Source organism: Bos javanicus, chromosome 5, assembly GCF_032452875.1.
Source record: "Bos javanicus breed banteng chromosome 5, ARS-OSU_banteng_1.0, whole genome shotgun sequence".
Taxonomy (NCBI): Eukaryota; Metazoa; Chordata; class Mammalia; order Artiodactyla; family Bovidae; genus Bos; species Bos javanicus.
Window position 1 is genome coordinate 6,967,957 of NC_083872.1, and position 16,179 is coordinate 6,984,135.

The 16,179-nt window shown below is 44.1% G+C and overlaps 1 protein-coding gene across 3 annotated transcripts in view; it reads right to left on the bottom strand.

Annotated features, from left to right (window-relative positions):
* The window catches only part of E2F7 (E2F transcription factor 7), a 39,697-nt gene that overhangs the window by 19,067 nt on the left and 4,451 nt on the right, over positions 1-16,179 (bottom strand). For 2 of the 3 annotated variants that reach the window (XM_061415598.1, XM_061415596.1), the window contains exons 3-7: positions 11,337-11,612; positions 9,770-9,938; positions 5,207-5,497; positions 3,873-4,031; positions 2,280-2,414 (exon numbers count right to left, since the gene is read on the bottom strand). In XM_061415598.1, coding sequence (XP_061271582.1) covers positions 2,280-2,414; positions 3,873-4,031; positions 5,207-5,497; positions 9,770-9,938; positions 11,337-11,612 — 1,030 coding nt within the window. Of the gene's footprint in view, positions 1-2,279; positions 2,415-3,872; positions 4,032-5,206; positions 5,498-9,769; positions 9,939-11,336; positions 11,613-13,301; positions 13,404-16,179 lie in introns of all 3 variants that reach the window. The other variant, XM_061415597.1, reaches the window with a different exon arrangement.

A 16,179-nucleotide genomic window follows, 5' to 3' on the forward strand; every position in this document is an offset into this window, starting at 1 on the left:
GATACTGCAATAAAGCTGTTAAAAGGAAGGAAAGGTCCTTATGGTGGGGAAGGAAAAGAGTAAAGAGGTGGATTGCTAATTGAGGAGTGAAGGGGAGTGAATTAAGAAATCAAAGGTAACTTGATGTTCCAAGTTTAATTGTTGGGCTCGTGACAATTGTGCTGTCAGTAATGGAAATAGGGAATATAGAAGGAGGACCAGGTTTCTGAAGGATAGAGGAAGAAAGTGCAATTTGAGGTTCCTGATCTAGTGCCAAGTCCCCTCTCCCATGACACATCAGAGCGCTCCCAAGGGCCGACCCACTGGTTACATAAATCCACAAACTCCTCGACTTCTCAACACCAGCTCACTTCTCTGGCTATCTTGTTTTCCTCAGTGACACCACCAACTTTGAATCCCTCCTCTCTTTCAATCTCTTTATCTAAAGACCCCTTGTCACTTCTGCCCACTGGTACCGATTTCTTGGCTAACTTTTGAGGCCTTCCAAAATGTGGTCCCAAATGATCACACTTTACTTCTCATTATTCCTATCCTAGGTCCTCCACTTAAGTCAGGATGCCTGAGTTCTCTGACACAAGCCAGATATGTTCTTAGGTATCTGTTCCTTCAACTGAAAAAAAAAGCTCTCCATCCGTCCAAAACCTAACAGTCCATCAGAACTTAATCCATATCATCTCTGAATTCCTACAGAGCCAGTATTATCATATGCAGTGCTTAAGAGTTCTCTGATTTTCAAAGGTATATTAATTATACACCTTCAGTAGAAGCTCATTAACCAACTGAAGTAGATAAGGCACTGGTCTGGATGCTAGAGTTTAATTAAAGGCGAATAAAAACTGTGTCTGCCTCAAATGTGTACAGCAGGGACAATACCATGATATCATCCCCAGGTATAATGGCAAGATACTAAATTACAATCCTTCCGATGAGATACTTCTTGCTCGGGGTGACTGGGGAAAACTTCATGCAAGAGCTGACATGTGAGCCAGACTGAAGGCTGAGTAGAATATTTTATGTTGAAACGGGGAAGAGAGCTTCACTGGTGAAAACCCAAGGATAAGCCAAAAACAGGAGTAGAAAGTGGCAAAGTTGTACATTTCATACTGGCAGGGACTCTATCATAAATGTCTCTTTGGGTTTTCCTCCGTGTTACTAAAGGCAACCCTCAGAGATATTGTGGGTTTGGTTCTAGGCCACTGCAATAAAACGAGTCACATGAATTTTTTTGTTTTCCAGTGCATATAAAAGGTAGGTTTATGCTATACTGTGTTGTGCAATAGCGTCATATCTAAATAATGTACACACCTAAGTTAAAAGACACATCATTGCTAAAAAATACTAAGCATCACCTGATAACACACAGTTGCCACAAATGTTCAATTTGTGAAAAATGCATCACCTGCTCAGTGCAATAAAATGAACTGCCTGCATAGTTCACATGCAGTAAGGACTTGCTGAGTTAATCATACTTGGTTCTAAGTGGCTTCATCTAGTTTCTAAGTGAATAATGTGTTACGAAGTGAGGTAGAGAGCTATATCTTTTATAAGCCTGGGCTAAGTGCGAGAATTTATACTACTAAGACTAAAATTGGAAGGGCAATTTAAAAATAACTTTAATGGCTTTTTTCCTGGCAGTATAGCTATACATATGTAGCTGGTACAGAAAGATCCAGTCCCCAGTTGCACAAATACTACCTGTAAAATAAGTAGAAGATAATACCCTCTTTTGCTCTAATTTAGTAAAATTATGACATTTGTGACTTTTTAAATAAATTACAGAAAAGGTGTTCATTACATCCATCCTATGTTTAAGTGTCATCTTACCACCTATGAGTTTTGTGACAGTAACTGATATAATTTTTACATTATCTGGAATTTCAAAGAAAAACAATGTTTTATTCTGCTAATGCAGAACAACCAGAGATCATAAAAAGTGTCATTTAAAAAAAAAAAAAAACTTGTTAAAATGAAGCATTATTTTTAATCCTTAGGCCCAAACTTCCAGGAACTTTGGAATGAAATTAAAAAAAAGCCAACGAGCTGTAATTTAATAGCTTCAGAAACTGCCAGGTTCTAAGCTCTCTGTGCGTGAGCCGCCAGCACCACCACTTGTAGGCTAAGGCTCACTGTTCCCAGACTGGCGGCACGAGTCTAATTTTGAATGTGACGTGGGTGATGGGAGATGAAGGGGAAGATTAATCTCGAAGTGTGGTAGGTGTACGCTTTGAAAAAGCAACTGGGGGTTATACATCAGATGGTCCCGAGCAACAGCGCCTTACCTGTGGAGCTGAAATCCACAGGGCCGATCCACTTGAAGGCAGGTTTCCGGCCTCGATCTTCCGTGACGTGCACTTTCTTTATCAGCATCAAGCTGGTCAGCACATTGGCTATGTCATAGAGGCGTCGTACCTTTGCTTGAAGACATAAAAAACAACTGTGGTCACACCATACCTTGGTCCGGGACGTCACGACCTTTTAGTTTGTGTGATGGGTCACTTTCTCAGCCACCAAAGAAGCCTCCAGCAGAGAGCAGTGGGGGAGCATGAGAGGCCAGTGACTCCCGCGTGAAATCACTAAGGATTTCAGTGTCTGATCATCTCACTCAGCGAAGGTCAGTGTGTCCTTCTGCTTTCACAGCTTCACGCTTCGTACCAGAGGCACCTGGTGACAAGCTGGGATCCCTGTGATTGCAAAAACACCGAGGGAGGCAAACGGGCTGTAATTAAAGGTGTAGGAAATGTCATTCTGATCCACGGCTTGTCAGAAGCTTGCCTGGAGTCTCTCCCTGCAAGACACGGTGGCACCTGCTCTCCCAGGCAGCTGGGCTGTGACAGTGACAGGGGTTCCCTGGAGCTTCCGGCGAGGCTGCATTGCCGGGCACACAGACTGTCCAGGGCTCGAGGTCACGAGGTATGACTGCTGAAGACAGTCAGCGCCTCGGCTCTAACCCTGGTGGACACCCAGTGGGGGAGGGCTGGGTGGGCATTCCCTGAGTCTGAGAGGTCCAGGGAGAGACATTTGAAAACACATGCACTGGAGGAGAAATTCAGAGGGGTGGGCGGTAACACATTAGGTGGGCAGGACGATGCCCACAAAGTAAGCTCTATCCAAGAAGTCAACTTACAGGGAGGAAAGCCACTTGAATTCAGGGCTAGGATAAGCCAAGGGCTCTGATTATGGGCCTGAATCATCAAGCTTTCACTCCAGATGCAATATTCTTCCCAATCCTGATAGAACTGGATTTTATCTAGCCATTTCTCCCACAGGGTGGCTATACTTCCAGCTGGAAACAAACAAAAGCTAGCAAATGCTGAATTCAGGGTTTCCAGGGCTTGAATGAGCTACCAGCAGCCAGGGCCTCTGGCTCAGGACCCAGGCTTGACGGAAGAGGAAGATGTTCTGGGTGTGAAACTCGAAACACTCTCTTGTCCAGCATCCACGTCCCACCGCGCCCCCCTCCCCTCCCCTGCTGTTCTTCTGGTTCTTACCTGTAGACAACTTTCATGTCCACATCAGAAGAGTATGCGGGGGGTGAGGAGAAAAGGGAGAGAAAACTCAGACATTCCATCTGGGATGCAGCGATACCAAAGAGAAATTCAAAGCCTCTCACACCCTCCCTGACCTGCATGTGTGGGATGCCATTCTGCCTCCAGCAACCACTCTGCCGAGGAAAAGGCATCAGGCAGAACTTTCACAGGAATTATAGTATGTGATCAGCTTACCTCTTACAGCACCAAGAAGCTTAAAGAAGGCAAGAAGGAGTGCACATCTCAACAAAATAATTTAAAAAAAAATTATCTCCAAGGCTGCAAACATCATGTGAAACCCCACCCTTTCTGTGCTGCTAAGTGGATTTAAGTGAAGATGCTTACTTTTAAATTTACTATGGTCTGGTATATCTTGGCTTTCCTCTATCAGTATTTTGGCAGCCACATCAAGAGTAACAATCTTGGTTTTGGAGACCAGGAACAGCATGACAAACTTCTGGCTCATAATTTTCAGAGACTTGTCTTTCCGACTGTTTGCAGATGCTACAAAGGGAATGAAACGAAAGCATCAAAACATATAATCTACCACAAGAAAGACTGTACTTGTACTTTGGCAGTCCTATCTAACTCTATCAGCAGATGGAAAGATCACTTTTGATCACCACTTGGCCACACATCACAAAAAGATGGTTCATAAAGAAATAAGATAGATTTTTTGGGGGGTCCTAAAATTATTCTATAGTTGGTATAAATTCTGCAATGCTTTACACTCACACTCCACTGAATAGAATCTATGAAGCAATTTTGGAAAAGATTAAAGTAGAAGAGTGAAAGGATAGACTGGGGATCTGGAACTGTTTTCAGAACATCAGCTCTTCCCTCAAAGGCAAGGACTCCACTTGTATTTCTCTGAGCCCACAAGAACTAGAATACACCATCCACATAGGAGGTGCTCACCTCTTCCACTGCATTTTGGAAATAAGTAAAGAAATAAACAATAAGTAAGTAAGAGACACTGCTTAGATGTGTGTTGCCATAGATGACAGGCAAATCATCCCCGATAGATGGCTGTCTCCTCTGGTTATTCGGATAAAGACTGGTTCAGAGGGTGAAATTAAAGGCATGAGGTAGTGAATGGAATGAAAGTCAGGCCCACCCGTCCATATCTATTTCTTATATTTGCAAGTGAAACATAAGGAATATTTGCACTTTATCATCTTAGCAAGGAGGATTAGGGTGAGAATAAAGATCAAAGAGGGACAGCATACATAGGAGCTAGGAAAGGGAAGAACAATGCAATACAAGTAAAAAAAAAATTCAGTATCAAACGAAAGGCTATCTGTCTTCCTAATCAGCATTTTCTGCAAATTGGGTTCTTTTCTAAGTCATCCACTCCAATATACAATTGAACAAATAGAATCTTTTGAAGACAGAAATTCTTTCCAAGTAAATTTTCCTTAAAGGCTCACAAAGAGGAAGCAGCGTGGGACTGTCAGTCTGAAACTGGAAGGCCATTCGCCACCTATGATCCAAACACACCAGATACCAAGTGAGACCGCCGCTACACAGGTTTCCCATGAGGTGGAGTGGGCAGCCCAGGTGGGAGCCATCTGTCTGCCCATCTTCATGAGGGAGACCGGGAGGCCACATGCCTCCAGGGTGGCCCATCTGGCCCTCCCCATCTTCAGAAGAGACCGGTGTGGGCCCAGGGGACTCACAGGAGGGACAGTCTGGTTCAGGGAAATCCAGTAACTGTGGATCTTGGGAATCGGGACAACCATCTCTTCTGCGTTCTCCGGATTTATGATCTATCGGGTTGAGCTCTTTCTGCTGGAGGTGTGCCATCTGCTCCTCGTATTTCTGCTTTTCTCCTAATCTCTGGAGGTTCCTTAGGGTTTTCGGCAGGCTGTGCCTACCATGCCAGCTGTACTGATTCTTGGCCACCCGGCTGACCAGATGCAGTGACTCCAGCACGTTTACAATGTCATAGATGCGTCTCCTTTCAACGCCTGTTTGAAAAATAGAAGCCGACCATTGTCATGCTGAAGAACATTTTTCTAATTTTTTTTTTTTTTGGTAGCACTGCATGGCAGGCTGAACTTCCCCGATCTGGGATCAAACCTGGGCCCCCTGCAGTGGAAGGGCAGAATCTTAACCACTGGACCACCAGGGAAGCCCCGAAGAACACTTAAGAGTATAAAGTCCATGAAGGCTTGGGCCTTGTCTGTGAACTATTCTGTGTGATGCTTTGCCCAGCAAATATAATTGCTCAACAAATTCATCCTATGAGAATGCAAGCAACAGAAATTATTTTTCTTTTTTCTTCTTGGGATCCAACTCTTGATAAGATCTAGGGTGAACATCCACCTTGAGATGGATGATAGTTCCATCTGTATTACATAAATAGTAGAGCAACTTTTCTTTGAACCTGTTAGGCAAACCACATGAACATTTCAACATGTTAAAACTGGTGGGATTGAGCAATCTGCATCACAGTAATAAAGGCTTGATGAAGATTGGACGGTTGATTTTGACTTGTAGCTAGTCCTAAGTATACAGACTATAAAGCTGTGTCCAATAACTGTAACCTCATTATCGGACCATACTCTCCTTCCCGGAGTTTGAACGATGTGAAAAAATTGTCCTGTTAATTCTTGTAATGGCCAGTAGGGAAAACAGATGGTAAATATTCTTTCCTATTTTGGGCTGGAAACTTAGGAGTCAAGAGCTTGGGCACCCTTCTCAGGTTGCAGGAGGAAGCGAGGGCCAGGGCTGGAGCACACAGACCTCCGTGTGCTCGTCACAGCCACGGACAATTCTCCCTGTGCTCTCACGCACCATGTCCTGCCACACAGCCCGTCAGTAAAGCACAGGAAGTCCTGCACAGGCTGACCGTCCAGTTCATGGATTCCCTGCCCACTTATGCCACACTCCCTAAAGAGCCAGGATTATGAGCAGTCTATTGAATTTACTAAAAATATTTTCATGGGTTAAGTGTGGGGTCTTCAGGGTCAGACTGCCTGGACTGGAATCCCTGCACTATCCCTTACTAGTTGGGTGAGTCTGGGTAGTTACTTACTCTTTCTGTGCCTGGGTATTTATCTCATAAAATGAGGAGGATTCAGTGCAACAATAAACTTAAAGGGATTCTGATAGGTGTGAATTTATCTGCTCTTTGTATATGATTTTGTAAGTACTTTCTGTGTGGTGTGGGAGATACCTAAAATTCCTGCTGGCATTCAAGGTGACAGTAGAAACAGATTTTTTAAACCTCGCATCTGTGTCTCATCCTGTTATGCAATAGACACTTAGGCTTTTGGGACTCACTGGCCCTTCTTGCTCTCGCCTAAGTATCCGTAACAAATGCTGCCAGGCATCTCCAAGCAAAAGGGCCCAGCAACAAAAATGCCTTCTTCCCCTTCGCTTGCCAACAGCTGTTGTATAATCAGAGCAGACTCAGTGTATGCAGCTCTTGGCTTTCCAAAGACTTAACACGAGAAATAGACCAGATTACAAGAATACTGTGGAGCTGAGAGGAAGTGCTATCCCCGCTTGAAGAGGCATTTCACAGTCAATCAGAACATTTAGGCTCATGACCCAGAAAGGCTCTTCACTCTCCAAAAGCTCTGGCTCTGCTGCCAGATGCCTGCTGGAAGGTGCTGGCAGGAGCAGTCAGCAGCCCCTTGTCCAGATCTGCCTGGGCCCTGGTTCCAGTCTGTTTCCATATATTAACACATCTCGTTTAGAGCATAACTCGCCATAAACCTTCCCATTAGAAATGTCATGTGAATGCAACTGAGATATCCCAGGGCCAGCCATATGCCCGACTGTTTTGTTATTTTGTATTAGATAGGAGCCGTTAAGTCTCCATCTAGTGGCTAGACATCCCAAGAAATAAAGGAAGAAATAAGAATTACAAGGACGATTCGGACCACTTAAGACAATAAGATGCCGCTTGGCATGCACAATAACAGGTGTGCTGGCTGACTGCTCACTCACTTTTGCAACCTGGATTGAGTTTAACTGTCCACTGGCTGGGCACATCTAAAAGTCCCATTTCACAGGCCTCAAGTCCTGCAGGTTGCTCTGTCAGGAAGATTCTCTGACCTTCTTTTTCTTCTGTCTTCAAGGCGATCCTATTCATCCTAGTCATGGTGTTGGTTATGCCCTTGAGCATTTACTCATTGTTACCACGCTTCCCTTAGGCCCCACAGAGCTCATCAAGAGCATCTTGGCCCAGTAAATTTTCCTAGGCTGTGTAATTTTCCATTTACTAAAGTCATTCCCAGTTCTTTAACTTCTTACCTGTAATATCAGTATCAAATCTACATGAGACCAGAAACTGGGAAACAATGCAATTTGAATGCTCTGCAGATCCTTGGTTAAAATCTGGTCTTACAGCTTGTGACCTGGGATAGAGCCAGGAGTTTAGATTCAATCAAGGAGATGGTTACCCTGGACATAGCTTCTAGGAAGGGACCCCGTCTTATCTCACATGAAGAGATGGAAAGTTCATTTGGCAGGCCTGGGAAATCATGACACAGTAGGAAGTTTTTGCAAAAGCCTTGGCATTCTGCTCTAGATGGTTATACAGGAGACCTACAGCCCTGTCCTCCCTGGGACCTGTAAGGCAGCCTTCCAACATCTAATCTTTTTTCTTCTGCTTTGATATCAGCAAGATCTCTTGATAAAGGATGGGTGTATAGAGAAACCCCAATGAGAAAGACATTGTATGATCTGTTCTTTTACCCTCAGCCTCTTCGGACTAGTTTCTAGGACCCAGTGCCTCAGCTATGTCTACACCAAGCTTCTGTCCAGCTGGCTCACATCTCATTTCATTGCTACCAAAGCCAGAATACTGTATGCTATTCCTGGGTTCTAAAACAGCTTCCCTGTCAAAGCCCTCTGCTTCCTCTTCCTGGCTGTACAGGTTGACAGGACAGCTTGAGAATTATGGAAGTGGGCAAGGGGAACCTCTCATAACAGCTGAGTAGAAACAGTTCCATGGAGCAATAAGTTACTAAGCCAGGCCCTGAGCTGGGCATGTTACTGACATGATCTGTAACTTTTCTAAGCTTCTGTAAGGGAGGTGCTATGGTTTCTATGCTATGACTGAGAAAAGATTAATTAACTTTTTAAATCTCTCTCAGCCTATACATTAGAAACCTGGGCTTCAAATCCAGTTCTGTCTTACCCAAAGTCCAGCCCATGGTCTTCTAATCACAACCACTGGCTCCTCATTACTTCAATTTCCAGCAAATCTTTTTAACCATCCGTTTGAATAATTTAGATTGGCAAGGATCAACTGAGTCACATTCTTTGGGCTATGGGAAGATACAGAACTAATAAACCAACTAAAAATATAATCTATCATAAAGCCTTGCATGCGTGCATGTTAGGTTGCTTCAGTTGTGTCTGACTCTTTGTGACCTGAAGGACCTCCCAGGCTCCTCTGTCCATGGGATTCTCCAGGCAAGAATCCTGCAGTGGGTGGCCATGCCCTCCTCCAGGCTCATAAAGCCTACTGGGTTGACTTCTTTGAGACTTTTTTTCCTTTTCCTATATGTAAATTGTCCTAATTTGTTAAGGTGACACTCTGACATCTTTAAATCATTGTGATTTCTACTTATTCACTGTCAACAGTATGTTCCTTGTGAAACTAACTGCAATCCATGTCCACTAGGAGTCTCTACTCGGACCAGTTGCCTGCATATTTATAGCCCAGACGCCACTGTACATGACATACGGTCACGCCATGTGAACGGATGTATTCCTCTTTGTTACAAGGCTTAGCTGTTTGAATTATATCCAGATGTGCTTTTTCTAGTTGGGCAGACTTGCTGTGAAGGTCACAGTACAGGGCTTCAAACCTAACTCTCTTGCTTTCAAATTTGGCTTTGTAACAGAAATAACAGCAGTTCTGAACTCTTAGAAGCATTAAAAAAAAAATAAACAGCAGGATATTTCTAAAAATCTTTTGAGTCTGTCTGAAATAAGATAGAATTAAGGTATTAGCTATTAATTTGTAACGTGAGTCTTTTGCAAACACAGTTTTTGAGATTAAAGAAACCAAATATTTGTTTGACCCTCAGGCCTGGAAGGCTCCCTGGAATTCTATGCATAATGATTATGACACAAGAAAAGCTCTACCTGCTCCTCTGTCCTCACTCTTTTGGAGGGCCTGCTCTGTACTTAGTAGAGGAGGTGATCTGAAGCCTTTGGCTCACCCAAGGAATCGATTTCCCACCGTGACTGGAGACAGGTGACCCCATGATACATACCGAGACTGACAGCAACTTCATCCAGGGAGATGGTAGTTTTCTCAGTTGACAGAGGGTAACTTGGGTAGCGAGCGAGAAACTTCTGGCACAGGAGTCCTAAGCTTTTCTGCTTTCTGCTTGGCCTTTGCTTTTCAAACTCATCCACAGCACTGTCATCCACAGCATCAAGCTACAGAGGGCAGACAGGGGAGGCGGGAGATGTCACGGCTAACGTCCTGAAGGAGAGACTGCGTGGGTGGCATGGTGAGTTGAGGGCAGCATCCTCATCCTTACCACCCCAGATTCTAGTTAGAATACTCTTCCTAACCTTTTTTCTCAGCCTTTTACCTACTGCTTTTCTGAACTGAACTCTTCCTCCTTTGTGACTTGAGGCTGAGTCTCTGTGTGTGTGTTGGTTGCTCCGTCGTGTCTGACTCTGCAACCCCATGGACTGCAGCCCACCAGGCTACTCTGTCTGTGGAATTCTCCAGGCAAGAACACTGGAGTGGGTTCCCATTCCCGTCTTCAGAGGATCTTCCCGACCCAGGGATCAAACCCAGGTCTCCTGTATTGCAGGTAGATTCTTTACCATCTGAGCCACCAGGGGAGCCCTGAGGCTGAGTCTACTGATTAAATTAAAGAATGAACAATGCGATAATTTACAGGCTGCTACACCCTTGCTACTGCTGTGCTCATCAGGCTGTAGATCTGCATCAGCAGGAGCGTGTTAAGAGCTGTAGAAACCCCAGGCCTCCCCTCAGACCTGATGTATCAGAATCTATCTTTCCCTAAGCCCCCTGTAATCCCTGTTAACATGAAAATCTGCGACAGACTTGCCTACATTGTGTCACCAAGCTCTTATGTTTCACAATTTACCAAGAGCTGGCAGACTTGAGCTGCTAAGGACAGCTAAATCTTACTCTTCCTAACTCATTCTTATTTTAAGCATATTAAACGAGTGCCCTTGTCTTATCAACCACATTTGAAAAAGGCTCAATTTAAGTCCCAAGAAAGACTTTTTAAAAAAAGTGTACATATGCTGCTTGCTCAAGAGCTCTGGTTCCCACAGGACAGGTAATTTAAAGATGACTTAATGTTAAAGCACTAAACCAGTGAACTAAACATACATGGGAGAATGATAAAATTTCCCAAATCACAAATATTTAGATTATTATTAAATCAGAGTGAAAATTATAATTCATGGCAGCATTAAAAAACCCGAATTTCTTCATTAAATCAAAATTATTAAAATTTAAATAATAAATTAATATCATTGTTATTAATAACTAAAATAATTAAAACAATAATTTTAATTATCATAAAATTAATATCATGGCTTAAAAATTATCATTAAAAAACACATACTGGTAAAGAGAGAAAAAAAAAACTGAAGAAAACAAAAACGTTCATTATGAAAAATGAGACAGAGAATGAGAGTCCCACTTCAGCTGTAAATAAATAAAAGGAGTAAGTGGAATGGTGTTTTCAACTCAATAACAACCAAAAAGTTGACAGTTCTGTGACATTTTAATAATTAAGTTAAAAATTTTCCATTCTATGAAAGCCCTTAGGAGCACAGCCTGTATACCTGCAGAGAGTCTGTAAACACATCATCCTTGTTCTCAATGGGCCTGAACAGTTCTTTTTTCTTCTCTCGGTCTCTTATGTCTGGGCTGGCAGCGCTAATGAGGATCTTCAGGTTAGCGGTGGGCGTCCATGGTTCCACCTGCTGTCTGTCAACAAGCTTAACCGGAGTGATGGGATTTCTTTCTGGAGTGAAGATTTTTTGCTTCGATAAGTCAATTGGCTCATTTTTTATTGGCGTCTTTGGGGCCATCCTTGAGAGATCAACAAATATATTTTCCTAGTTAAAAAAAAAAAAAGACCTTTTAGCAAAAATGAGAAAGGGCAGGTATCAGGTAAGAGTGCAACTTGTTCCCATTATTCACTAAGACAATAAACTGCAAACAGACCATACGTTCAGGGCTGAAAAATATCAGGATAGGATAAAAGAAAATAAACAGAAGGATCTATGGGAATCAAAAGGCAGCTCCAATGAGAAACTGATTATAACTGGCTACTCCTTTTAAACTTTTTTTTTTATAGTTTATCAGTTTTTATTTATTTTTTAAAATTAATTAATTAATTTTACTTTACAACATTGTATTGGTTTTGCCATACATTGACTTGAATCCGCCACGAGTGTACATGTGTTCCTCATCCTGAACCCCCCTCCCACCTCCCGCCCCATCCCATCCCTCTGGGTCATCCCAGTGCACCAGCCCTGAGCATCCAGTATCATGCATCAAACCTGGACTGGCGATTTTTCATGGCATCTCTGTGAAAGAAGGCATGAGTGTATCTATCACTGGTGGATGTTTGTAATAGTCGGGGGTGATAATAACAGCCAATGTGGGTTGAATCCATACTGCTTCTAAGTGACATATTTTTTAAACACTATTCACAAGTTTGCACTAACTAGTGAAGAGTGATTATGTTTTTGTTCAATGTTCACCAGTGCTAACACAGCAGTTAATGGAAGGGCATCCACAGAAGGCCACATTTCAAACCACCCAGCAATGTATGGTCCCTCCCCTAGAGTGGTGCTTCTCAAACTACCCTTGCTGAAGGACCAGTGCCTTTCACTTCCAAACTCCCGCAGACTGATACATGGTATTCCTTCATAGGACCCACATGCAACTCCCATCACGTGACTCTCCCCTTGAGTTTGCCACTCAACCCAATTTATAGCTTGTCCAACAAGAAGAGACCACTGGTCACAGGCTTAGATGTTATAGGGGCAAGATCCAATTACTATAGAGGTTTCTAAATGCTAAACTCTCAAGTTCTGGTATTGATTTTTTGCAGCTTAATAGAAGTTTGTGGACTAGCACCTTCCCCCAGACCATACTTTAAATAAAATGTCTTAGCTAATTATAAGAAAAGATTAACGATGGGTCCATTAATCCATTAAGAAAAAGGACTGAGTACACAGAACTCACATTTGAAACTACAAGTTAGTTTCTGAAACAAATTTCTTTCCTGCAGAATAAGATTTGCCATTCAAAACCTTTCAGAAAAGATTCTGCTCTTCCCATAGCTGAATTCACCTCCAGGCAATTTTGCCTGACGTAATTAGCAAGGTGGGTGAGTTGCATATTTGATATTCCTGCACACAGTATCACTCTATAGCTTATTGGATGCTTGGATCTTGGCTGAGAAGTGGTTTTAAAAAAGCGTTTTCCTATAAATGAGCAACACGTGAAAAGGGAAAACAGAATTGTTTGGGAGAAACTGGAATTCGTGGTAGCAGGCCATCTCTTGTTCCTTGGATCAGTGGAAGCTGCCAGCTAGCCATGGTGAGTGAGTTCTGTCCTAGGAAGGGAGTGGAGATGGGGGTGACAATTTCTCATACCACTGCAGCAGTAAGCGTCCAGCCTGTATCTCCTCAGATCTCTTAACAAGTCCCTACTAGTGTGCAATTCTGATGAATTCTCTACAGGGGAACTCTCAAGCGAAAGTACTGATGCATATTACGTGCTACAGACAATACCTGTTCCGTGCACGTTTTTTTTTTGGCTGCGCTGTCTCTTTGTTCTTATGCACGGGCTTTCTCTAGTTGCAGCGAGTGGGCTTCGCAGTGCAGTGGCCTCTCCTGCAGTAGAACACAGGCTCTACAGCAGGTGGCCTTGGCAGCGTGGTGCACAGGTTCATCTGCCCTGTGGCCTGTGGAATTGTCCCGGATCAGGGATCGAACCCACGTCCCTGGCATTGGCAGGTGCATTCGTAACCACTGGACCACCAGGGAAGTCCTGTTTCATGTGCTTTACACCACTAACTCCTCATCTAATCCTCTAACCTAGGTACTATTATTTTTCAAGCCGACAGATGAAGAAACTGAGGCACACAGAGGGTACCTTGCCTGAGGTCACATACAAACTCACTCAGTATAAAAGTCACGGGTAGGGCAAGAAATAGCTGATAGCATTTTCCGAATTTCTGTGTCCCAGTTTCCGAAATTCTACGTCTAGAAATAAGCTTGTCTGGAGTATGAATTGGGATGGAGTTATCTTTTTCGCAGCTCCAGGGTACCCAGCAGGCCACTGATCCCCACAAGCATCTATGGAGAGGTGGCATGGGGAGCAGTTCTGCATGCAGGCTGGTAGGGCCAGCTCATCAGCAGGGTGAGTGCAGGCAACTTCCTTCTCCTCACTGTATTTTAATTCTCTCAACTGAAAACGAAGTTCATAAAAATACTGATCTCCAGTTATGACAATAGTTCCTGGCATATACTGAGCACTCAATACAAATTAGCTATTCTCTCCCCCTACTTTCCCGTTCTTTATTACTATCCATCCTTGAGCTCAGAGCTAATAGAACAAAGCACATCGTATTGCTATTTAACTTCCTGGGCGTATGTCTTGTCTCATTAATGAGACTGTGCACCTCTAGAGGTCAGGGAGCTACTTCCACATGTCTCATTCTTCACTATTTTTGGCACAATGCCTTGCCCCTCGTAGGTGCAAAAGGAACAACGGGCTTTGATTATTGAGTTATTTCCAAAGGTCTCCCCATGGTGGAGGTGTGGCCCAGGCTTGCAGAGGTGCAGAGATTCTTCCTTCTCCACTGCCTCCGTGGTAGCTGTCTTCCGAGGAACATTGAGCTCCTCCTACTTTTCCCTACTGAGGAGCAATTCAGATCAATTATTTCCTCTAGCACTTTGATGTATTTTCACTACAGTTTAAGTAATACTTGGGGCTTCCCTGGTGGCTCAGATGGTAAAGAATCTGCCTGCAATGCTGGAGACCCAAGTTCAATCCCTGGGTAAGTAGGAGGGGAGTCAGGTCACGTGGTAGGTTATGATCCTTACCATACCTCTACATCAACAGAAAATAAAACAGAAAATTGTTTTGCGGTTTCAGGTGGGCAGAAAGTCAGCTGCAACCTAATCCACCGTGTTCCATCCGTCTGTCTATCCCCAAATCCTGACACTGTGGAAGGTGGAGGAAGGGACTGGATTGAGAAACCTGGTTTTGGACTCCACTTTATTTTTTGATACTGGACAAAGTGTTGGTTTTGTCTGGACTCAAGTTTCCAGATCTATAATATAAAGGGTTCAGATCAAAGTACCTATCTCCAAGGCTTTCCAGCAAGGCTGCCCAGCCATGTGGTAGACACTGGGGTGTACCCAGCTCTCTTGAGGAATGAATGCCTCATCTCCCCAGCTGCTGGACTAATGCCAGCAGTAAGCATCTTCATGCTTTGGCTGAAGTGGACTGACTCGTCCAGGACATGCCCCTTCCTGAGAGACCAGTACTATCCTCAGGGGCTGGGATAGGCCACACTGACATGGAGAAGCCAGGTCCTCTTGCCCAGACTCAGAACCACTCCGGGGGAGGGGGGTCATCCCAGAGCTTCCCTCAGGGTGAACCCGACTTCCGCTGAGACTGATCAACTGCTCCACTTCACCCGCTGTCTCATTTTGGTGCTTTTTTGTCCCTTAAATGGGCACTGTCCCCAGGGCACTCCCTGATACACCACCTGACCGCTAATCTCCATGTCAGATCTGCTTGCCAGGAAGAAGCTGCCACATCCTGGAAATGGCCTCTTCAGTGAGAGCGGTCCTGAAGAGAGCACCCGGGAAACAGATTCTTCAGTTCTTGTGTGCAATGCAGGTGAGGCACCTTGGCTTACCTGCCATGCAGTTGCTGTGAGGATCAGGCCAGATACTGAGGGCGCAAGTGCTTTGTAATCTGTCAAGTGCTGTACAAATGTTTATCGTCATTATTATTTACTACACCAGCATTATGACTGAGCTGCCATAGAAAGGACCTGGTCATCAGGAGATCTGGGTTCTAATCTTGCTTCTCTCTCAGATGCAGCCTTGATCACGTTACTTTAAAGAGGACATCGGCAGCAGCCCGTTCAAGGCCCCTAGTGATACTGTGCCAACCTCTTTTCCAGTCCCACTTCATGCATGTCCCACATTTTGCCCAAACAGTTCCCCCGTGTTTCTTCAAACCTGCCCTGCATCTTATCACACCTGAGCCGCTGCGCACACCATCACGCTGAAACCCACCCTACTCTTTCATCCTCATCTTTCACCCTACTCATCGCAAATATGACAGGCACATCCGCAGGTGTCTCTTAGTCATCGACACTCTCCTCCCCTTCAGAGCACACTTTCCAGAATGAGTAATCCACAGCCAGGACTTCCCCCTGCCCGTCTCCTGGGGGTTCCTCAAACCACCAGTCTGCTCTGATATACTGCTCTCACGTAGATCACATCTTAGTTGACAAGTCAATGGCAAAACACCACATTTGACCTCACTGCTGCGGTTAAGACTGTTGACTATCTGCTTTATAAAACTCTCAGTCTTTCTGAGCTAGCACTTTTTCTCTCTTGGTTCTCTTTCTGTTTGTGACTGTTC